The sequence below is a fragment of the Elgaria multicarinata genome, chromosome 23 (assembly GCF_023053635.1).
Source record: "Elgaria multicarinata webbii isolate HBS135686 ecotype San Diego chromosome 23, rElgMul1.1.pri, whole genome shotgun sequence".
NCBI lineage: Eukaryota > Metazoa > Chordata > Lepidosauria > Squamata > Anguidae > Elgaria > Elgaria multicarinata.
In genome coordinates this window covers 11,079,009-11,102,082 of record NC_086193.1, presented here as the reverse complement: position 1 = coordinate 11,102,082, position 23,074 = coordinate 11,079,009, and the positions used below count along the sequence as shown (strand labels likewise).

The window sequence follows — 23,074 nt, the reverse complement described above, 5'->3', positions numbered from 1 at the left end:
TATACTTAATGTCTTGCTCCACAGTCATTACGATTAGTACAACTACTATTATATTCTGCCTTTGCTATGAGGATGTTCCTCCTTTTATCTTCACAACAACCCAGTGAGGTAGTGAGGCTGAAAGCTAGCAGCAGGCCTAAGGGCAAGTTGTAAAATGAACCCTTAAACATCACCACTATCAACAACAACAACAGCAGAGGAAATCATCAAAACAGAGGTGTGCATTAAATCTGCATTAGCTAATTTATCTGTACACCAGCAATTTTAGAAAGACTTAGTATAAATTACCTAGAAGCATAAACAATACATCACACCACAGCAGGGAACAAAGTTGACCTGTGTGTGCCTACTCAAAGTGCTAATGATGGATGAGTAATCTCCAAGGCTGCTGCGCTCTGAAGGACGGTTCTTAATCTTTAACCTGGCCAGCCCTTCAGAGGACTGTCATCAGACAGCCTTTCAAATAGAGGAACATCTTCTGTAAAGTAGGACACCCAGCCACCGTAACTGAGTGAAGAGGAGGCCTTCTGCCATTCTTTGAAAAAAGAGGTTTCAAACAGGATTAACTCTTTGGTGGATTGGTATTTAGGTATTCTCAGACTACAGCCTTACTTAGACAGGGGTAAGATAGGGTGACCATATGAAAAGGAGGTCAAGGCTCCTGTATCTTTAACAGTTGCACAGAAAAAGGAATTTCAGCAGGTGTCATTTGTATGCATGCAGCACCTGGTGAAATTCCCTCTTCATCACAACAGTTAAAGCGGCAGAAGCTATCCTAGAGTGACCAGATTTAAAAGAGGGCAGGGCACCTGCCGCTTTAACTGTTGTGATGAAGAGGGAATTTCACCAGGTGCTGCAGGCATACAAATTACCCCTGCTGAAATTCCCTTTTCTATACAACTGTTAAAGATACAGGAGCCCTGTCCTCCTTTTCATAGGGTCACCCTAGGTAAGAGCCCCATTCAAACGAGCAGGGTCTACTTCTGAGTCAACATATGAACGCTCGGGAAACAGAGGCCACGTATGGCCAAAAAAAAAAAATCCCTTCTGGTCCAGAGAGTTCTAGTCTGCGCTACCTAGAAAGATCAGGGGAACGGCAAAATCTAAGCCTTTATATATATGCACATGTTAAGTTTTCCAAGCACATAACTTAGATTAGCAATCGTTACAACAATTCCATAAGGGAGCCGTCCGCAATGAAGTAACACTCCAGTCCTCATGGTTCTAAATAAAGAACTGCTTTAAATAGGAACCGCTGACGCATCCGTGTCGTCTGCACTAACTGGCCACCGTTCTCTAGGATTTCAGAGACCCTTCTCATGCGGAGAAGGGGATCTGACACTGAGCTCCAGCGCTTCCCAAGCCAAATTCTGGGAACGGTGGCGTTCTGTTCCACTGTGCGCATGAGTCAGGGCGCTGGAAACCAAAGCTGGCCACCACCGCCTGAGTTCTATCTTTGCAGCAGCATCTGAGTCAGCCAGGCAGATAAAAACCAGCAGGTGCCACCGCACAGAAAACAAAGGTTGCGTTCTTAACTAGGCCTGACTCACCCTTTAAAAACACGCACACAAAAACTCACCTTCTTGCTACTAATAGCAAAGCTTGCAGTGGAAATGACAGCCGGACACAGTTGAGCAATCAGCCCCCTTTTTCCCTTCTTGAATTCTAAACTTTTATTTGGAGTATTTTTATCCCGTTCCTAAGCCGAAAAGGCGCCCAGAGGGCCGCCGATTTGGATGGCTTGAAAGGGGGTTGGATCAATTTGTGGAGAAGGCTATCAAGGGCTACTAGCCCTGATGGTTATGTGCTACCTCCGTTATCAGAGTCAGAAAGCCTGTGTACACCAGTTGCTGGGGAACATGGGCAGGAGGGTGCTGTTGCACCAGCACATGGTGCAACAGCACCCTCCTGCCCATGTTCCTGCTTGTGGGTTTCCACAGCTGGTCGGCCACTGTGTGAACAGAGTGCTGGACTAGATGGACCCTTGGTCTGATCCAGCACAGTATTTTATATTATGGTTTTATACTGTTGTTTTATACTTTGAATGGTTTTAATTTTTGTGAACCGCCCAGAGAGCTCCGGCTATTGGGCGGTATAGAAATGTAATAAATAAATAAATAAATATTATGTTCTTACATTCAATCAGTCTTTGTTTGTTTGTTTTTAAAAAAGGCAGTCCCAGCCTGCAGGTTACAATCTCCAAAGACACGACACAAAAGGAAAATGGGATGAGGAAGGAAGAGGAAGGGGGGAAACGGATGTGTTCCTTCAGCAGAGCTAACAGAATGGGTCATTTCCCCTCTTTCGCCTCTTATAGATAGCATCTTTCAGCAGCTGCAAAATGGGCACTTCTTACTGGGTGCTTTTTTGTCTCATCAGGAGCATTTTGCAAATAATAATAATAATAATAATAATAATGACAAAGAGTGATTTTACTCACCTCGTCCAGAAGCCCGGGGAAAGGCTGCTGCGCTCGGCCTCCTTGACCCCCAGATGGAGTGGGTTTGGGGATACAACTCACGGCACGCCGACAACGCGATGCAAACTCACCTGGTCCTGTTCTGCTCCCGACGGCGCACCGTTTGCTCAGATCCCACTGCTGACACCAAACTCCCACACTAAAAACAAAGACTCACTGAGTTAGGCAATCGCTTTAAATGTGTTTACATATTTCTATTCTAAAATACTCTAAAAATACTCTATTCTTTTAAGATAATGGAGCTCTCTTGGCAGCCGGACAAGTTTCTCAGTGCAGTCTGAACGAGGGCACTAGCTCTTATCTTGCCATGAGAGCTCACTTTCCAAATTATTAAGATTGCCAACTGCTCTGGCAGATTACACTCTGCATATGCTCAGAGTACACAAAGAAAACATGTGGTTTTCAGAACGGGAACGGGAAGCTTACAACTTGAAGGAGCTAGATGTACATCTGCACCTCGCTTTGTAATGAGGCTGCAACACACTTCAGGTATCAAGAGTTTTCCATTTTTGTATTTGGTAATGCAGCAGTAATAAAATAATAATAGTAGAAAATATTTAATATTAATATTTAATATTAATATTAATATTAATCCCTTTCCATGGGTTGGTAGACAGAGGCCTCTGCATGCGACAGGCAGAATAATTTCTGCTCAGTGCAGAGTTTACACAGAAGTAGACCCTGGTTGTTCTCTATCACGTCCTCATTTACTTTCCGGGGGGGGGGGGAACAGATGTGGGACATAAAATAGCCTGAGGGTCTATGGATAACTGGGGATGATGGGATATGTGGGCCTCCCTCTGCTTGGCCTGAGTGCGCGTTGCATTGTGGGCCGTGGGCCATGTTTGCCCACCGCGGGGCACGATGGGTAAAAGGCGTCTCCCCGCCCCGCCTTGGTGTTTGCGACACTGGCCCCGCCCTGGCCGTGCTTTACGGCGGCCTCTTCCCATTGGACGCGCTGGGCCGGGCGCGGATTGGCTGCCGCGCTGAATCGAAAGCCTTCGGCGGGCGGAAGCCGGGCAGGCGGAAGCGGAAGTCGAGGTTACCCTGGCAGCGCCTGGACGGGAAAATGGTGAGGCGTGTAGATGGGGCGGGGGGGGGATCCTCCTTTACTCGGAAGTAAGCCCTGTGGGGCCCAAGGGGGGCTACTCCGAGGGAAGGGGGCGGCCAGAGCAGCCTCCCCCAAACTGGTGCCTTTCTTGGACTGTGGCTCCCATAGTCCACAGCCAGCACGGCCATAGGACTCCAGCTCCAGCATCCCCAGCCAGCAGGGCCATGGGACTCCAGCTCCCATAGTCCTCAGACAGCAGGGCCATGGGACTCCAGCTCCCATAGTCCCCAGACAGCAGGGCCATAGGACTCCAGCTCCCATTGTCCCCAGCCAGCAGGGCCATGGGACTCCAGCTCCCATAGTCCCCAGACAGTAGGGCCATGGGACTCCAGCTCCCATAGTCCCCAGCCAGCAGGGCCATAGGACTCCAGCTCCCATAGTCCCCAGCCAGCAGGGCCATAGGACTCCAGCTCCCATAGTCCCCAGCCAGCAGGGCCATGGGACTCCAGCTCCCATAGTCCCCAGACAGTAGGGCCATGGGACTCCAGCTCCCATAGTCCCCAGCCAGCAGGGCCATAGGACTCCAGCTCCCATAGTCCCCAGACAGCAGGGCCATAGGACTCCAGCTCCCATTGTCCCCAGCCAGCAGGGCCATGGGACTCCAGCTCCCATAGTCCCCAGACAGTAGGGCCATGGGACTCCAGCTCCCATAGTCCCCAGCCAGCAGGGCCATAGGACTCCAGCTCCCATAGTCCCCAGCCAGCAGGGCCATAGGACTCCAGCTCCCATAGTCCCCAGCCAGCAGGGCCATGGGACTCCAGCTCCCATAGTCCCCAGACAGCAGGGCCATGGGACTCCAGCTCCCATAGACCCCAGCCAGCAGGGCCATAGGACTCCAGCTCCCATAGTCCCCAGCCAGCAGGGCCATAGGACTCCAGCTCCCATAGTCCCCAGCCAGCAGGGCCATAGGACTCCAGCTCCCATAGTCCCCAGCCAGCAGGGCCATGGGACTCCAGCTCCCATAGTCCCCAGACAGCAGGGCCATAGGACTCCAGCTCCCATAGTCCCCAGCCAGCAGGGCCATGGGACTCCAGCTCCCATAGTCCCCAGACAGTAGGGCCATGGGACTCCAGCTCCCATAGTCCTCAGACAGCAGGGCCATAGGACTCCAGCTCCCATAGTCCCCAGACAGCAGGGCCATAGGACTCCAGCTCCCATTGTCCCCAGCCAGCAGGGCCATGGGACTCCAGCTCCCATAGTCCCCAGACAGTAGGGCCATGGGACTCCAGCTCCCATAGTCCCCAGCCAGCAGGGCCATAGGACTCCAGCTCCCATAGTCCCCAGCCAGCAGGGCCATAGGACTCCAGCTCCCATAGTCCCCAGCCAGCAGGGCCATGGGACTCCAGCTCCCATAGTCCCCAGACAGCAGGGCCATGGGACTCCAGCTCCCATAGACCCCAGCCAGCAGGGCCATAGGACTCCAGCTCCCATAGTCCCCAGACAGCAGGGCCATGGGACTCCAGCTCCCATAGTCCCCAGACAGCAGGGCCATGGGACTCCAGCTCCCATAGTCCCCAGCCAGCAGGGCCATGGGACTCCAGCTCCCATAGTCCCCAGACAGCAGGGCCATGGGACTCCAGCTCCCATAGTCCCCAGACAGCAGGGCCATGGGACTCCAGCTCCCATAGTCCCCAGCCAGCAGGGCCATGGGACTCCAGCTCCCATAGTCCCCAGACAGCAGGGCCATGGGACTCCAGCTCCCATAGACCCCAGCCAGCAGGGCCATAGGACTCCAGCTCCCATAGTCCCCAGCCAGCAGGGCCATGGGACTCCAGCTCCCATAGTCCCCAGCCAGCAGGGCCATAGGACTCCAGCTCCCATAGTCCCCAGCCAGCAGGGCCATGGGACTCCAGCTCCCATAGTCCCCAGCCAGCAGGGCCATGGGACTCCAGCTCCCATAGTCCCCTACCAGCAGGGCCATAGGACTCCAGCTCCCATAGTCCCCAGCCAGCAGGGCCATAGGACTCCAGCTCCCATAGTCCCCAGCCAGCAGGCCCATGGAACTCCAGCTCCCATTGACCCCTGTCAGCATCATTTTGTTTGGAAACAAACAAAGGAGTTTCTAGTCCTCATGGGGTGGAAAGGATGGGTGAAAGGGGGTGATTTGAAAAGGCAGCAGGACACGTCTAGAGGGCACCAGGTTGGGGAAACTTGTGTGGCAGATTTGAGGGATGAGGCTACCGGTATTCTTAAAATCAAAATGCAGAAAGGATATTAAGATAACCCCCCCCCCTTTTCTTTTTAATAATTGGGATGAGCTGAAGTTTGTGAGGAGAGGCGCAAGTTTCTGGGTTACGCAGCGCTCTTCCTCGGGTTCGCTGCTTACAAAGGGAGGAGGCGGAAGGATGTTTCCAGATGCCACCACGATATCGTGAGGCCTGGCCGGAGTTTCAGATGCTGCAGCCCCCGAAATCCTAAGTTTGGGATTGTGATCATTGGCCTGTGGGTGGCTCCCTGCCCATGAGGAGTCCTCAAACCCAGAGATACCCCCTGAATGCCGACCGCCTGGGTACCAACGCAGGCGCTGTCTCTGGCCATCACGTTCCCTCTGGAGGCATCTTGTGAACCACTATTGGTCATTTCAGCCTCTTTATATGCCTCTTCCCATTCTAAAAACCCCCAGACAGTTTATAGCAAATTCTAAAACAATACCTTATTTTAAAAGCGTAACAATTATGTGGAAAAGGGGCGCTGGGTTTGATGGACCCTCGGTCTAATCCAGCAGGGCTTTTACCGGCTGGGGTGCTGGTAGGTTCCCACCTTTCAGTACTTGGCATTTCAGGTTAGCTGAGGTTTCAGGTGGGATCCTGGCAACAGTAGCACCAATTCCTGCCGGAGGAAGCAAGCTACCAGCGAACATCGCTTTGGCTGTGGAAGCATATTTATTGCATTTGTATTTATTTAAAGTGATATTTTTTGAGGCTGCCTTTAAGGGTGGACCTCTCGTGTGTGTGTGTGTGTGTCTTTACACGTGTCTGATGTGTTTATCTGTTCCTTTCCCGCCTCCTTATAGCTTCCGCTGTCCTTGCTAAAGACGGCACAGAACCACCCCATGGTGAGTAAAGCAAAACTGACACGTGTGGGTCGTGTGCGTGATCCTATTTCCCTCTCACCCCACATTTCTGCAAGACCCAACATCAGAGATGCCTGCCACCTCTCTGTCTAGCCAATGCCTTCCCCGCAAATCGCGGGAAGCTGGGAGTGTGAAAATCCCTGCTCTTTCTCTCTGAGTTTGCTATTTTTTTATATCTGTTTCCCGCAATCAGACGCCCTCCAGATGTGTTGCAGTCTAACACATCTGGAGAGGCCTAGATTAGGGGGAAATATTCTGTGCTCAAAAATATTTGAGGCTGACGCCGGTGGATCATCTAACAATTAGTTCAGGCTAATTATTATTTATTTATATACTGCCATCAACGCACGTGATAAAACAGCAATAAAACAGCAACGTCAAGCCATATAGGCTTACATTCTGATAAAATCACAAGGAAACAACAAGAAAAGGAAGCGAAAATGCACCGAGCAGGCACAGGGGGCAACGAAACCTAGCAACTGTATAAAACAGTAAGATCAAACTAAAGTACTAAAAACTTTTGGAAAATATAAAAGTTTTCAGTTGAGCTTTAAAGGCCGGATTTGAACTCGTGGTCCGAAATTGCTCTGCGAGCGATTTCCAGGCGTAGGGGGCAGCGATAGAAGATGGACGAAGGAGAAACCGTTGGGTGGGTAAGAAATGTCACATTTGAAGAGCGCAGAGCGCGGACGGGGCAATAATGTGAGAGAAGAGAAGAAAGATAAGAAGGAGCTAGACTGTGACAAACTTTGAAAGTCGAAGTTCTACATCTCCCTGCTTGCCCCAGGGCATGCTGGGGGATGTAGGACTTTTTCTACACTGTCTAAACGTGCATAGCTGTTAGTGTATTTTCAATCCACCCGATAACAAGTGTTCTTTTCCAAAGGGAAATTGAAGGTATTAAAAAACATGACCAATTTTATTATGTGTACCGTACCCACCTACACATCAGGCATGGAGATCATAGAATCATAGAATAGTAATGTTGGAAGGGGCCTCTAAGGCCATCGAGTCCAACCCCCTGCTCAATGCAGGAATCCACCCTAAAGCATCCCTGACAGAGGGTTGTCCAGCTGCCTCTTGAAGGCCTCTAGTGTGGGAGAGCCCACCACCTCCCTAGGCCACTGGTTCCATTGTCGTACTGCTCTAACAGTCAGGACGTTTTTCCTGATGTCCAGCTGGAATCTGGCTTCCTGTAACTTGAGACTGTTATTCCGTGTCCTGCACTCTGGGAGGATCGAGAAGAGATCCTGGCCCTCCTCTGTGTGACAACCTTTTCAGTATTTGAAGAGTGCTATCCTGTCTCCCCTCAATTTTCTCTTCTCCAGGCTAAACATGCCCAGTTCTTTCAGTCTCTCTTCATAGGGCTTTGTTTCCAGACCCCTGATCATCCTGGTTGCCCTCCTCTGAACATGCTCCAGCTTGTCTGCGTCCTTCTTGAATTGTGGAGCCCAGAACTGGACGCAAAAACTGGATACAAAAACCAAAGATGCACATCGAAAAAGCAAATACATTTGAAACAGTACCCTAAATAACAATAGCGGTAGTATTACGTTCCTTTTTCCCCTCTTGCAAACAACCCAAGGCAGGTTACATGGTCCTCCTCTCCTCTCCATTTTATCCTCTCAACAACCCTGTGAGGTAGGTTGGGCTGGCTTTGGTGTGTGCGTTTATTTCTGTCTGTCTTGACCATTGAAACGCCATTGAGTCAGGCCTGTTTGTCAGATAATGGCAACCGAGGGGGACAGCTGTGGGTCAGGGCCGTGCTGTTCATGAGGGAAGTCGCCTCCATTCCAAAATAAAAATCCCCTGCACACAGAAAACTAGCTTCTCAGGGCAGAGGCTAGTCCCCAAAGTGCCTCAACATTTCTAAGCACTGGACAGGAATTAAAAGGAAAGCCAGGCCTGCCTGCAGGTTCGCAATCTGATAGCCACGACATAAGAGGAAAAGAAATGAGGAGGGAAGAGGAAAGCAAGCGTCCACTCTTTTAGGGCTAGTTTAAGAGGATTGCTGTCCAGGCTGTCTAGCCCGTTGATTCCTTCACGCGAAATGTCCCTTTTATCTTTCCAGCTGGTGGAGCTCAAAAATGGTGAAACTTACAACGGTCACCTGGTGAGCTGTGACAATTGGATGAACATCAACCTTCGAGAAGTCATTTGTACTTCTAGGGTAAGGGCCGGCCATCCTTCTTGGGCACGGGGAGGGGGAGGCGAGTTCGTGTGTTGACAAAATAAGACCACGGCAAGCATACCTCCGACAGGAAGCCTGCTGGGAAAATATCGCCGAGTGCCCTCCTGTTGCGTCCTGCAATCACGTAAACCAGGGTGGTCATAGACTTGTAGACAAACACGACTTGACCTGCTTTTCATTTTCCCCCTCCTTTTCTTTTTGCTTTTCTGCTGGTTGCCCACTAGATGGGGCTGCGTGGCCTCTTCGTGGAGGTGCCAGCTTGCCTCGAGGCCCAGGTTTGGCCGGAAGTGAAGGGCAAACTCTTTGGCTGCACCGTAACTGCCGTTTAGGTCCGCGGCAGCAAATTTGACGCTGGGGTGGCGTTCAGGGAGGGGGCCGGTGCTCCCCCCCCGGAAGTTGCCCACCTCAGTTTTAGGAAGATTAAAAAAAAAATCTCCTTATTCTTCAGCTTGGGAGGGATCATTTACAGGCGACGGCATTTGGGCGTCCCGTTTAGGAAGAGAGAAAGTGTAACGTAGAACTATTGGAAAACACTTTTTAAGCTTTAAAAACTCCCGCACAGTTGCCTGAGGTGAGTTTTCTTTTTACAAGGAAGGCACAAGCCGCTTCTGCAGGAAAGGGCCTTGGATGTGTCTGACAAGTTAAAATCGCCTCCTCGCACTGGAAGGCTCAAACTGTTATGGAGCGATTTGGTGGCCCTCCTTTCTTCGAATCCCAAATTGATTGTGAATTCTGTTGCTGCCTGGCTAGTTTGGGTTCGACGGAGTTTTTATAGGTTGCATTTCTCTCTTGCTTTGGGGGATAATGATTTCCCATCTGCTGCCTTGCGTACCTTTTTCGTTTAAAAAGACAAGGGACTGGCTTGCAGTCATTTTGCGAATTTTTCAGAGTGGGCTTTGGAATGATGAAACCAGATCAGTCTTCCCCAAGGGGAGACACGAGAGCACTCTTCAAGGACTTGAAAGGTTGTCCCACAGAGGAGGGCCAGGATCTCTTCTTGATCCTCCCACAGTGCAGGACACGGAATAACGGGCTCAAGTGACAGGAAGCCAGATTCCAACTTCCTCACTGTTAGAGCAGGAAGTCAAAACATCAGGAAAAATTCCCTGACTGTAAGAGCAGTACGACAATGGAACCAGTTACCTAGGGAGTTCATGGGCTCTCCCACACTAGAGGCCTTCATGATACAGCTACATCTGTCAGGGATGCTTTAAGGTGGATTCCTGCCTTGAGCAGGGGGTTGGGTTTGATGGCCTTAGAGGCCCCTTCCAGCTCTAATATTCTATGATTCTACGGGGGGGCCCTTCAGGGGTAGATTATGTGTGGGCAGGCAAGACTACTGCATTTTCATGTGGACTAGAAACTTATTTTCCAAGCCTGTGTTGCAACCAATCCTTTCTCGCCTCTCGGGCAGGATGGAGACAAATTCTGGCGGATGCCGGAATGCTACATCCGCGGCAGCACCATCAAGTACCTGCGCATCCCGGATGAGATCATTGACATGGTGAAGGAGGAGGTGGTGTCGAAAGGCCGAGGCCGGGGCGGCATGCAGCAGCAGAAGCAGCAGAAGGGGCGTGGCGTCGGCGGCACGGGGCGGGGTAAGGACGCGTTCTGGGGCTCCGTCGGCAGCGAGTGGGGAAGTTCGGGGGTCAAAGGAAGGCCGCTCCCGCCTCGTGCCCATGGGACAAATCTCTTGCGACGATTATTTCTCAGTTGGCGGGTTTCTGTCTTTGGGTTCGAAAATGAGCGGCTTTCTGTATCGGCAGGCGGGTCCCAAACGCCGCCTCGTCCTTGTCTCCTCAGGCGAGCGGCTTTCCTTCTCGCCACTTACACCGTGTGGCCTTCTAGGAAGCACCTCGTGCCCAGCTGGCTCAGTGGTTCCGAAGCCGCAAAGTAGGGAGCGGATCTGCCCCGCCTCCGTTTTGCAGGGCGGCAGGAGGAGCATCTCTAAGTGCTTTCTCCGCCCCGCCCAGCACCACCTCCAGGTTTTCGGGGGCCCTCGGGCAATGCAACCTCTCCCGAGTGGGTCTACCTTGTCACTGCTGTAGTCATCTCTTCTTCTCTGTGGGCCCTTGCTGGAACGTGGACCCTCAGCAGTTGCCCAGACACGCGACCCTCTACGGCGTGATGCCGTCCGTGATTCTCTCAGCCTCTCTCGTGCTTCCGGCCTGCCCCGTCCTCCTTCCAGCCCGCCGCACAATACCTAAAAAAATAAAGATATTGCAGAGAAAAAGGGCAGAAAAAGGCCACTGAAATGACCTGGGGTTGGAGCATCTCCCCTAGGAGGGAAGGTGACAACAGCTGGGATTGTTTAGCTTGGAGAAAAGGAGGCTGAGGGGAGACAGGATAAAGGGGTACGAAATTATGCCTGATGTGGGGAATGTGGAAAGGGAGACCTTTTTCTCCCTCTCCCAAAATACTGGAACCCGAGGGAGTCATTCCATGAAGCTGATGGGTGGGAGATTCAGGACAGATCAAAGGAAGGACAGAGTAAAACTATGGAACTCCCTGCCACAAGATGTAGTGATGGCCACCAGTTTGGATGGCTTTCAAAGGGGGTTGGATCAATTCCTGGAAGAGGAGAAGACGATCCATGGCTGCTAGCCCTGATGTCGCTGTGCTACCTCCAGTATTCGAGGCAGTAAGCCTGTGTGCCCCAGTTGCTGGGGAACATGGGTGGGAGGGTGTTGTTGCATTCATGTCCTGCTTCATTGCTCCCTGGACAACAGCTGGTGGGCCACTGTGGGAACAGAGCGCTGGACTAGATGGGCCCTTGGTCTGATCCAGCATCAGGGCCCTTCTGATGTTCTTATCTCTTGTGCCAGGCAAAGCGCTTCCCTGCTGGCTTGCCGTCTAGATTTAATGGGCTTAAGGGCTGCTTGACAGGCAGATGAGCTCAGGGGCTTGGCCTGGGCTCTCCCAAGGCGTTCAGAGAACGGCAGGTCCATGAGACACCAGCTGGATTCTCCTGCTCCGGATCTGACCCAGTAGGGTTCCATCCATGTACTGCTGTTGTGATGGCGGGGCGGGGTGTGTGTGTGTTTCACCCCGGAAGGCCCCTGCCTTCACTCGCCAAAGATCCCTCTGAACTCACTCCTGTTTTCCTTCCTTCAGGCGTGTTCGGAGGCCGTGGCCGCGGCGGAATCCCAGGAAGTGGCCGAGGGCAGCAAGAGAAGAAGCCGGGGAGACAGCCGGTGAAGCAATGAGAAGCCGAACCGTCTCCGGGAGGGCCATACCGTTGACCCAGACACTGGAGAGACTGGTCTGCCGCCCTCCCGTCACCCCACGAAACGAACTTTAGAGCGTGCTTTTTGTATTTTGTTTTCTCAATTGCCAATAAGTCAGCGATTAGACATAACTCCTGAGTGTTTCGGCCCGCCCCACGCCCAAATTATATGTACAATTTAGTTCCGACTCGAACAAATGGTTCAGGACGGAGCACAGAGGAAGATTTGCTCTAGGCAGCTTTATTGCAAGGGGCAGTCCGGCACTGCTCTTCTCCCCTCCCCCTTTTTCTTTTCGGAGTTGCTTCGGCAAGAAAAACAGCTCGTTGGTGCTTGAAATGTTGGATCCAAGAATAAGACGGTTGTATTGTCAAACCGTAAGATGCGTCCTGACGGAAACCGACCAGCCGAAATTTTCTCTTGCAGGGCAAGCATGCCGAATCGGGGGGAGAATTGAGAATATATACCCATCACCGGTTCCATCGCACTTAAAGAAAACGTGTTGTGCAGCAAGTGGGGCTGTTACAGGAGTTGATCTTTTTCCTCACTCGCTATCGCGAAGAAGGAGTGTTAAAAAGCAATCGCCAAACGCCACACCTCCACGTCTTGGGGGGCCTTGCTCGAAATATTCAGATTTAGTTACCATTTCGAAGTAGGGGTTGTCTCTGATTTCAGCTCTTGACGTTCCAAGCATTCATCGCCGGGAAAACTTGGGAGATCCGTTTAGGCTTTCTCTTCCCAGTGTGAATAATACGTTCTTCCCCAACTTTGGGCCCTCCTGCTGTGTTGGACTGCAACTCCCAGAATCCCCCAGCTTGGGATATTCTGGGAGTTTGCAGTCCAACACAGTGGGAGGTTGGGAAGTCTGAAATAATACCTGTTCCTATTATTCAGCTTTCCCTGAACCCAACGAGCTCGAGATGTTTTGGACAACAACTCCCAGCATTCCTGGGGCTGATGGGAGCTGAAATCCAAAATATCTAGGCAGTCCCTGCTTGGGGGAGCCATCCAACTCCTCCACCTGCCCCTGGAGTATCCAAAGAAAAAATGGCCTGTAAATTCATAGAAAGCCCAATTGTGGAATTGGGGTCAGGCCTCAGAGAAGTTCTCTTTCGGAAGGGGCACAAGCTGCGGTCCTCCATGTGTTGGCAGAATCCTGCGGCCCCGGATAGCGGGACTAATGGTTAGGGATTATGGGGGCTGGAGTTCCCACCCGCCCCCATCATCAACCAGCTTTCATGTTTTCCCACGTAGCTATGTGTCTCCTCAGCTGCAGAGGCAAAGTTCTGGCTACAGGTAGTTCCTTTCCGAGGCTGCAGCTGCGAACACCATCCTTCTGTTCCGTAGACGCGGATGTTTGGGGGCCTGTTGTTTGAGTTGGGAGTGGAATAAAATGGTTCTCGAGCTGTTGCGTGTGTGTGTTTACCTGTGGGGCCGTCCTGGATCACAGTCCTCGCTAGGGGCTGTTGTGTGGGAGTGGGGGGTAAAAGTACATACTTTGCAGGGGTTCAATCCCTTCTTCTCCAGGTAAGGGCTAGGAAGGAATCCGGTCCAAAACTCCGGAGATCTTTTGCTGCCAGTCAGTGTTGCCAATATGGGGGCTAGATGGGCCAAGAGCCTGGCTCACCTTAAGGCAACTTCCTGCGTCCCATTTACCCCGAGCTGGTTTCAAAACACAGTTCCGAAAGCGTTCCAAATCAAGTGGTGTGCATGTGTGTCCCCTTCCCATCCCTAGGCAAAAGAAACCCCGTTTTAAAGCGAAGTCATCTTTATTTGAGAACGGGTGGCAAACCCTTTTTAAAAGGATCAGGGCGAGTCGCTGTGATTGTAGAACTCTTCTCCGAACCGTGGAACCGATGCCTTGAACCCAAGACATGTTTGATTTTAGTCATCGGTTGCAATGCTTTGAGGGTTGCACAAGACCGCGAAAGCAGGACGAAGCCCCGTCTTTTGACACACCCTAGGAACCCCCCTCATCCATCTCTGCCTCTTGTGGCCTGTTCTCGTTTTCGTTTTGGCAAGTCGCTGAAATCTCTCCTGTCCCGTGTCTGTGTGCGTTGTATTTTTCAGAGGCCCATCTTTTGCTCAACAGGCGTTTGAGCTGCACCTGTTCTCCTGTCTGGGGCAGGAAGGTAAGATTCCCAGTTGCGCCAGCCCTGTTTTGACATAGGAACGGACGTGTCGTGTTTCTCGCCACCGCCACCTCTGAATCTGACCCCATCCTATTTGAGGTGGTGGGGGCGAATCTGGAACTTGTTTACCTTCTTTGCCGTCGGCAGGCGTGCTGTAGGCGGAGCGTGCAGCTGTGCTGCTTCGTAGCAGAGCTGTGCAGGGTGCACCCCCGCCCCACCCCCAAGTGGAACCTGCTCCCCTCCCTCCTTTCGCTGCTCTTTCCCTGGCCCCCTTTTACAAGGACAGGCGGCCTTTTGTTTGGGGGGCAGGTGTTTCCCCTGGGAGCCGAAGGGCGCTCTTCCCTTCAGACGCAGTGCTGCGTAGCTGCGTTGGCTCAGCCCGGCGGTGACTCACTCGCTCCTCCCGTCTCAAATAGCTGCACAAATACTTCCAGGCCTGTGCTAAGCAGCTAAAAATACTCGCGCCTCTCTGCTCTTCCCCACCCCCAGCTCCTCTATATTTTTTGCTAATTTATTTTCCCTTCGCACCCTGCCTTTCCTGACGCGTCGTGGCCCGAAAGCCATCTGGCTGTGCCCTGAGGCGACCCCCACCCCGTTGAAAAAAAAAAATACATTTAGAGCAACACATATAGAGGAAAGAGAAAGAAGCCGCCCCCTCTGCCCAGCCAACCCCAGGTCGATGTCAACAGGCTGGTGCAAAGCTTCACCCTGGAGTATTTAGGAACAGGCCTGCAGGGGGAAGGCTTGCACCCAGGGCCAGTGGCAGGTGCTTTCCTGAACACAAGAGGAGCCCTGCCAGATCTGGCCAAAGGTCCACCTAACCTGACCTACTGCCTCCAACCCTGGGCAGCCTTGCTGGATCTAGGAAACTCATGAGCAGAGTGGTTTGAAACAAAAAAAACTCCCAAAAATCCAGGGCGTGCCTTTTGCTGCTACTGTGAGTCCCCAACCCACTGCCACTCAGGTGTAGACTTCTTAGGAAGTGGCAGGTTGTATTTATTTAAAATTATTTTTAGGGACCCCCAATGTTTATTTATTAGTTAAGGCACAATCCTATGCATGTTTAGACAGAAAAATGTCCTACAATCCTATGCATGTTTAGACAGAAAAATGTCCTACAATCCTATGCATGTTTAGACAGAAAAATGTCCTACAATCCTATGCATGTTTAGACAGGAAAATGTCCTACAATCCTATGCATGTTTAGACAGGAAAAGCCCTGCGTTTCTAGTTCTCTTCAGTAGCTGAAAGTGTTGGGCAACCGAGGAAGGGAGCCACTGGGGTGGCGTGAAGACAACCATTCCCATCACCCAGCCTGGGGGCCTCCAAATGTTTTGGACGACAACTCCCAGCATGCCTGGGGCTGATGGGCATTGTAGTCCTGGAGCGACTTGCCCCTCGTCACCAGAGAAGAGAGGGCGCAGTAAATCCATAGGAAGCCCCACAAGGAGGATGTAGGTGGCTGGGGGATGATGGGCGTTGTAGTCTCAACACATCTGGAAGGCGCCAGGTGGGGGAAACTCTGGCTTAGCCTGGGTCAGATGTCTCCGCTGTGCATGGAGGGTGTGTTTTCTCTGACAGCTTTTGAACTTGCTTTCCGTCATTTCAGATCGTGTTGTTTTTACGCTCTGGAGCCTGCAAGAGTCCACGGATGGCTCAGCGTCACCCTGTGCCTTGCGGCGTCACCATGGCACCGGCGCAACCTGGTTGCTGTGGATACCACGGCCCGGTTGCCAGGTTCCCGGGATGGGGGGGAGCGAGCCCAGAGGAACTCCTGGATTTTAATTGCCAGGTGGCTGGGAGGCCTTGTTGGCCTTTCCCCCCTCTGCCGAGCAGAGCGCCTCCCAGCCCTGGCCAGTTGCCAAGAGAGAGGCCTGCAATGGATTAAAGGCTTTTGGACGCTGTTGCATGTTGGGCGGACTCCACAGGCAGCAAGGCTGGGGGAGGGGGCGGAAAGCAGGCACGGCATGTGCAAAACAGGCCTCAGGGCTGGGCGATTATCCCGCCCCGGAGAGGAGCTCCGGTTTCCGCTCAGAGACACCGTGGTCAGGGGACGTGCGCTTGCTTTGCAGCCTGGCTGTTTCAAACTCTTCGGGTTCAAAGCCGGCCCTCCAGAAACCTTGACAGAGGACCGCGCGCCCTCCGCGTAGGGTGGTCACTTATGAATCCCTCCCCCAAAAAAGAGGGAATTCATCATCCCCCACCCCGAAAAATGGTGTGCATTTGCATGATGTTGGCCTGCACTAGTTTATACCTATTTAAAAATAAAGGTTGCAATTTAAATAGGAAACGCAGCCCATCCTGCCGTATTTTGGAAGGCTTGTGACTCGGAGACCTGCGTGTCTCTCCAATCTGCCTGCTGTCTAGTGGCGACGGGCAATTTACTTTAATCCAGAATTGGACAGAGCCATTCTTGAAATAGAGGGCAGCCCTCTGAAAAGGAGAACACCTGGCCACCTTATCTCCCAAGGACATACGTAGTTATGGCCTTGCGGCTTCAGGAGAAAGGTCAATCTACCCTTAGCTTCCCAGGCTGGGGTGTCGTTGAATGTCCACAAACAGTCCACCTGCTCAGGGTGACTGTGTCAGTGTGTCAACCACAGAGCTCCAGGTTCTTTCTATCCTTTTTATTCTACCCCTATTCAGCGTATCAACGCATTACAAGGGTTAACCCTGTTTCAGTGTTTGTGCACGCCGTGTGCATAGCAATAAGCAAAACCAGGTGCCTCTGAGCATGCACGGTGGGCCTTCGATAAACACAGCATCACAACAAACACTTCTAGGACATTTCCAGGTCATGTGTGTGTGTGCGTGTGTGTGCAGGGAGGGGAAATAACAACTCTAGTGAAACACCCAACGCAGACACTTTTTTTTTTTTTTAACTGCATCTCTCATCAGCACGGAAAGTCTGAACTTGCTGGTCCGGCCCTGCAACTCGTCCCAGCCCACTAATTATGGGGTTGGCGATGTGTTTTCTGCACAACAAAGGCGGAGCTTCGAAGGCTCAATTTAGGACTAGGGCCCCGCTTGCTCGAAGTAGGCCGGCTTGCCTTACCCGGGGCGTGCGTCTCTTCCAGGTCACCAATGCACGGCTCAGGCCTGTGTGGGCCTACAATGGCAAACCGCAAAACAACACGCGGTTGTGCTAGGAAAGTGGGGCCAGTTCATCCCCGCCTCTCCAACTTTCTCAAGGGTTTTTTGTTTATTTGTTTGTTTTTTGCAATGTCAAGGGGTGCGGTGTGGAACGGGGGGGGGATGCTTTTTCCTCCCCGGAGCCAAAACAACCCGCAGGTTACCGCGACGAGAAGCCCTGCCCAAATGCTTGGGAGTCTCAAAGCCTTTAGCGATTCTTTCCTTCATCAGGTTCTCTCTCTCTCTCCCTTTCCAAATTTAGAATAATTGTGAAAGATTCCGTAGAAGCCCAGCAAAACCGCTTGAAGCTCTGTAATCCGAGTTCCTATCCAGTTTTTTTTAACCCCCTCTGTGCTTTTAAAACAAATCCATTGCAGGGCTTGTCTACATGTTGTACCGAGTCCGTCGTGGCTGCGAAGCTGCATGCGCTTGTTTACATCCCCATTGTCGTGTTCACTGCAAAGCTGCGCGTTTTCAAGGTCTCCTTTTACCGCGTATTTTCACTTTGCTCCGCTGTCACCACGGCTGTTTGTGCGTGGGTCAATGGAGTTCAGCTTAGGATGTGGGCACATTTTGGGGGCAGATTCCATCTTCCTCTCTGCTCTGGAACCTCCCCTTCCCCCCCCCATCACCCCCTTTCTCCACAGGTGTGCAGTTCCAAAGCTGCAAAGACTCAAAGCACTAGAAGCTGAACAGCTTTAACACCAAGAGCGGGCTTCTCTCTATATCAGTGGTTCCCAAAGTGGGCGGTATTGCCCCCTTGGGGGCGGTGGGATTGCATAGGGGGGCGTTAAAAGGCAAGGAAGCGGCAGGGGGGCACTCGAGGTGGTCTTTTCCGAGAAGCGCCTCTCCAGAAGGTCTTAAAACCCAGGGATACTTTTATGGGAGAAGGTAGTTTGGTCCTAAGCCATATAGGGGAAGAATCCACACATGTATTAATACTATTTAAGAAGAGTCTTTTTAACGGTGAATTGAAATGTTTCAAAAGCACCAAAACACTAATGAAGAGACATACCCTGCTTGGTGTGCCCCGCCACGCCGGCTGCAAAACAGAGGCGTTCGCTCTCTTTTCCCTTCCTCCCTCGGCAAGCCTGCGGCGGGTACTTTGGAATAAATATTCCATTAATTGTTACTGTTTTGAGTTTTATTGTTATTATCTTCCTTAGCGGGTCGTTGAAAACCACTATTCTGAATAATGATTTTTATAGTTAGGGTAGGGGGCGCTGGGCATGAGTTTGTGGAACCAAGGGGGCGATTACCTGAAAAAGTTTGGGAACCACTGCTCTATATAGCGGCACATTTGCAACTGGGCTTTTTCAGTGGCGTCGGGAGAGTCAGTTGCAAAGGGCCATGGCGTGTCCTGGAAACGGGCAGACATATGGGGGGAGCAAAAAACCCACAACCAACTTAGCATCATAGAGTTAGAAGGCATCCCAAAGGTCATCTAGCTCACCCTTCCAGTGCAGAGTCCACTCCCTCCCTGCTCTGGTGCATGGCTGTACAACTGCATCTTCACCTGTTGAATATATGCCTGTTTAAAAACACAGGAACAACAACAAAAAGAAGAATCTCCCTTGTACTGGATTACTTGCTACAGGCGGACAACACGTTTTCGGCACTCTCTTTTTCCGAGGCTGTTTTCACGCGCGACGGATATAAACGGGGGTTTATTTATATATTTACTTTGTCCAAAAAAACATTTCTATAGTTCATCCACGAAAACAGCTTCGGGGCGGTTTGCAACAGATGATAAACAAGGTTAAAATAATAAAACAATGAACAGCAGTTAAAGGCAGCACAAGCACACACACGTTGTATGATTTGCATCTGTTAATTGGCATTTTTATCCTGTTCTAAATTGCTCAAGAAGGCATACAGGGTTGCCGGCTTTGGTATCAATATGCCCTCTCAACAACCCTGTTAGGTAGGCCGGGCTGAGAATACAAGTGGTGGGGAATGTTTCCGGCCGGATACCGCAGTCATCTCCAGCATGGCTTTGGAACAGGAGCAGTCTATCTGAGCCCTGGGATTATTGGTTGGGGGCATTCACTACTTCATCTGCCCCTAAAGCTGAGCTGCCTCTGCTTTCCCGTAGCAGCAATGTCGCAGGAGGTGACCCATTCTGGACTTGGGGGAGTCCAGCAGGAAGCCACCACAATTCGGAAGGTCCTAGGCAGATTTTGGTCACTGTTTCCCACCAGCCTAATCCAGCTGGAACGCCTTTTGACCAGAAAGTGGCTCTGTTTCACTCCCTAGCGAAGGTCTGACTGCGTTCACAAGTGACGCGTTCCCCACAGGAATGTTTCAAAACCCTGTCAAGCCTCTGCCAGGCAGCGCCTCCTTTCTCTCTCTCTCTGACATCTGCCAGTTTTCCATCTCCCTCAGAAGGCGGGCAGGCGTGGTGGATTTTCCATACTTTAAGCATGGGCGTGTGCCAGCTCGGATTGGAGCCAGCGGCTGGGGACACCTTCTGCGATAGGATCTCTCGCACCCACCCTTTCCCCACAACTGCACGCCAGCCCTGCAGCCCGGTGCTATCAAGACACTGGGCAAAAAAACGTGGGCCTTGTGTTCCTGTAGAGGCAGAACTGCATAGCGTTCTGTGGGTGCTGCAAGACGGGCCGTGAACGGCCCCCTGAAAGAGGGTTCCCCAATTTTAAATGCAACCAAGAGTCTTGTGTGACCCCTTCAAGATGAACCATTTCATTCTGGCTTAAGCGTTTGTGGGCGAATAGCCCAGTTCGTCAAATGCACAGTCTTTAAGGTTACACAAGACACTTTGCCGTTTTTTTGCTGCAATAGACTTGACCCGGGCAAATTTGAAATGTTTCTTTCTCAATCCTCCCAGATTCCTGTGCTTTTAACGAAGACTTTGCAGGCAGAAATTCACCAGGCACTGCTTTCCCCCCGCCTCCAGCATGGAGATGACATGATTGAGGGGAAAGCTTTGCCTGATGGATTTCCGCCTGCCGAGCCAACATTTAAAAGCATCGGAGCACCAGTTGCCAGTTGTTTTTAAAAAATGACACCGTAAGACTATCATGAGTGTGGTTGGATCTATCTGAGTGCCGTGTCTCAAATATTTCTCCCTCTCCCATAATACTAGAACCCAACGGGGTCATATCCCATGAAGCTGGCTGGCGGGAGACTCAGAACAGAGAAAAGGAAGTACTTCTTCACACTGAGCAGAGTTAAACTATGGAACTCACTGCCACAAGATGTGGTGATGGCCACCTATTTGGATGGCTTGAAAAGGGGGTTGGACCCTCTTCTGATGGTCTTAAACCGCGGCCGAGGAGATGCTTCCAGGAAGCCCCAAAACAGAGAGACAGAAGGCATCAAGTGTCTCCCATTGCTTTCGGTCCCCAACGCCCGGTGCTCAGAGCTAGACGCGGCGGCTCCGGTGAACTCCCCTGGCCACACTCCAAGGAGGCCTGCCTCAGACCTGTTCAGGCGCCTCCGTTTGTCTGGGTAGAGAATTTATGTGCCCCCACCCATCAGCAGCAACGGCAAAACATCATTCTACATATGTTTTCAAGCGGCTTAGAAATTCATCCAGAGGGGTCGGACTGCAACCCCCATGTTCCCCAACCAGCACAGGAAGGGAAGCCTTTTTCACCCTTTCTCCCCAAACTGCAATCCCGCCCCGAATGGCAATGAAGTTTATCCACCTTGCAAGAGCGGAGGAAAGCAGAATAGAAATGTAAGAATAAATAAGAATAGACAAACCATTTGGTTCTGGCATTATCGATCTATCTAAAAAGGTTCATAAGCTGCCTCGAAGGGCAGAAACCTCTCGTACCGGTTCCTCTAAAGGTGTTCCACCCAGAATTCCACAACCGTAATAACCCAGGATTTTCGAGACTTTGTTTTAGGTTATCATGGCCACGCCATCAATCCCTGGACTGCTTCTCATTTCGCATGATATTGCATTTTATTCTTGCAAATATTTGGATTGCATTTCACCTTTTAAAAAACGGTTATATGGCGTTTTAGGTTTTTTTAACTGCATGTAATCAGCCCAGAAATGTACTAAAAAAATAAAAAAATAAGCAAGCTTCCGTAGACTATGCCAGAATAAAATGTCTCTCAAGTGCCTCAAGTATTTTTTATTTATTCTTACATTTATATTCCGCCTTTCCCCCCTTCTGGCGGAGAACCCAAGATGGCTTTCATGGTCCTCCATTTTATTCTCACAACAACCCTGTGAGGTTGGGGAGGCTGAGAGTCGCCCCGTGAGCTTCATAGCCATGTGGAGACTCGAACTCAGGCCTTCTCAGCCCAACGCTGCAGCCGCTAGGTCACACTGGCCCTTTCCTTAGTTTTTACCCTCATGTGGATTTGGGGATATTTAAAAAGAAAGGGATAAAGGGACAAGTATCTCTTGCTGTTTGCGGCCAGAGCGACGCTCATCTTAAAAATGAAAGGTTTTACTCCGGCACAACTTTTCATGGACTGGAGTCCACTTCATCAGAGGCCTGAAGCGTTCGCCTCAAATGGGCAGTTCTATCTACTTGTGTTGAGGGTGGGCGAGAGAGACGGAAAACGGAGCCCGTGCCAGAAGAAAATTGTCGGTCTTTCAGGCCCCACAAGACTTCGTTCTCCGTGCATGGCGCGCACAGCTGGCCTTGTATGGACTGCAAATTGGTTGGACTCGATGGCCTTTAAGGCCCCTTCCAGCTCTACTATTCTATGATTCTAGGATTCCTGGCCTTTGCAGGGGAAGTTTGTCTGAAAATGGGGAAGGGGCCATTTGCCTGAGCCCACTTTTGCCAAGAGGGAGGGAGCACCACAGGGAACAGCCCCCCTCCCCTCCTTCCATGCACAAACAGACACATCTGCTGCCCTAGCGTATGCTCCAGCCCTCGCACACAGCTCCGAGTCAAAAGCTCTGACGTCACCCGTGACGTGGGGGGCCCTGCCCCCCACCCTCTCGCCCGTGACGTGCGGCAGGCCTCCTTAACTCCTTCCTCTCGGGCTGCCTTTGGCGGATATAGGTGCCCAGAGGAACATCTGGCTGGCTGCTATTAAGGCTGGTGCCACAGGTCAGCGTGGCCGGGCATTTGCCGAGGGACCACATGGAGGTGGGGGACCCACCCGCAAACATCCTCTGGAGCAGACGGCTGTTTATAAGGCCAGGAAACAGGAGTTGGCAACTGGGAAAGGATGGAGCTAAATTATTCCCATAACTGCGGGCTGGGGAAAGTGTGTGTGTGTCCGTCCCCGGCTGTATCTGGATTGTGGCTTTCCAAAGAAATTTGTTCCATCTTTCGCTCCTTCCTGGGCGTCCTGCCTACGTCTCCTTCCGCCCCAATTCCAAGTACCACTTCCGACCTGCCTGCAACTCCCATCCTATCCATATTTACTCTGAAGTAAGCTCCGTACACAAGATGTAGTGACAGCCACCAATCTGGATGGTTTCAAAAGGGGGTTGGAGAAGTTCCTGGAGGCGATCAAGGGCTACCAGCCCTGATGCTTGTGTGCCACCTCCAGTATTTGAGGCAATAATCCTGCGTGCACCAGTTATGGAACTCACTACCACAAGATGTAGTGACGGCCACCAATCTGGATGGCTTTAAAAGGGGGTTGGATCAATTCCTGGAGGCAAAGGCTATCCATGATGGTTGTGTGCTATCTCCAGTATCCGAGGCAGCAAGCCTGTGTGCCCCAGTTGCTGGGGAACATGGGCGGGAGGGTGCCGTTGCACCATGTCCTGCTTGTTCATTCCTGGC

The 23,074-nt window shown here is 51.5% G+C and overlaps 1 protein-coding gene across 1 annotated transcript; it reads left to right on the top strand.

The window, feature by feature from the left end:
* The first annotated feature begins 3,495 nt into the window (after window positions 1–3,495).
* LSM4 (LSM4 homolog, U6 small nuclear RNA and mRNA degradation associated) lies at window positions 3,496–13,484 on the top strand. Its single transcript, XM_063147078.1, has 5 exons — window positions 3,496–3,551; window positions 6,604–6,645; window positions 8,735–8,833; window positions 10,269–10,452; window positions 11,969–13,484. The coding sequence occupies exons 1-5, from the start codon at window positions 3,549–3,551 to the stop codon at window positions 12,058–12,060; spliced, it is 420 nt and encodes a 139-aa protein (XP_063003148.1). The 5' UTR covers window positions 3,496–3,548; the 3' UTR covers window positions 12,061–13,484.
* Window positions 13,485–23,074: the final 9,590 nt, after the last annotated feature.

Bases quoted from the DNA above. Each gene is read 5' to 3' on its own strand.
- LSM4 (XM_063147078.1), top strand. The intron at 6,646-8,734 runs GTGAGTAAAGCA...TTATCTTTCCAG, and splicing joins CGGCACAGAACCACCCCATG to CTGGTGGAGCTCAAAAATGG. The intron at 10,453-11,968 runs GTAAGGACGCGT...TCCTTCCTTCAG, and splicing joins CGTCGGCGGCACGGGGCGGG to GCGTGTTCGGAGGCCGTGGC.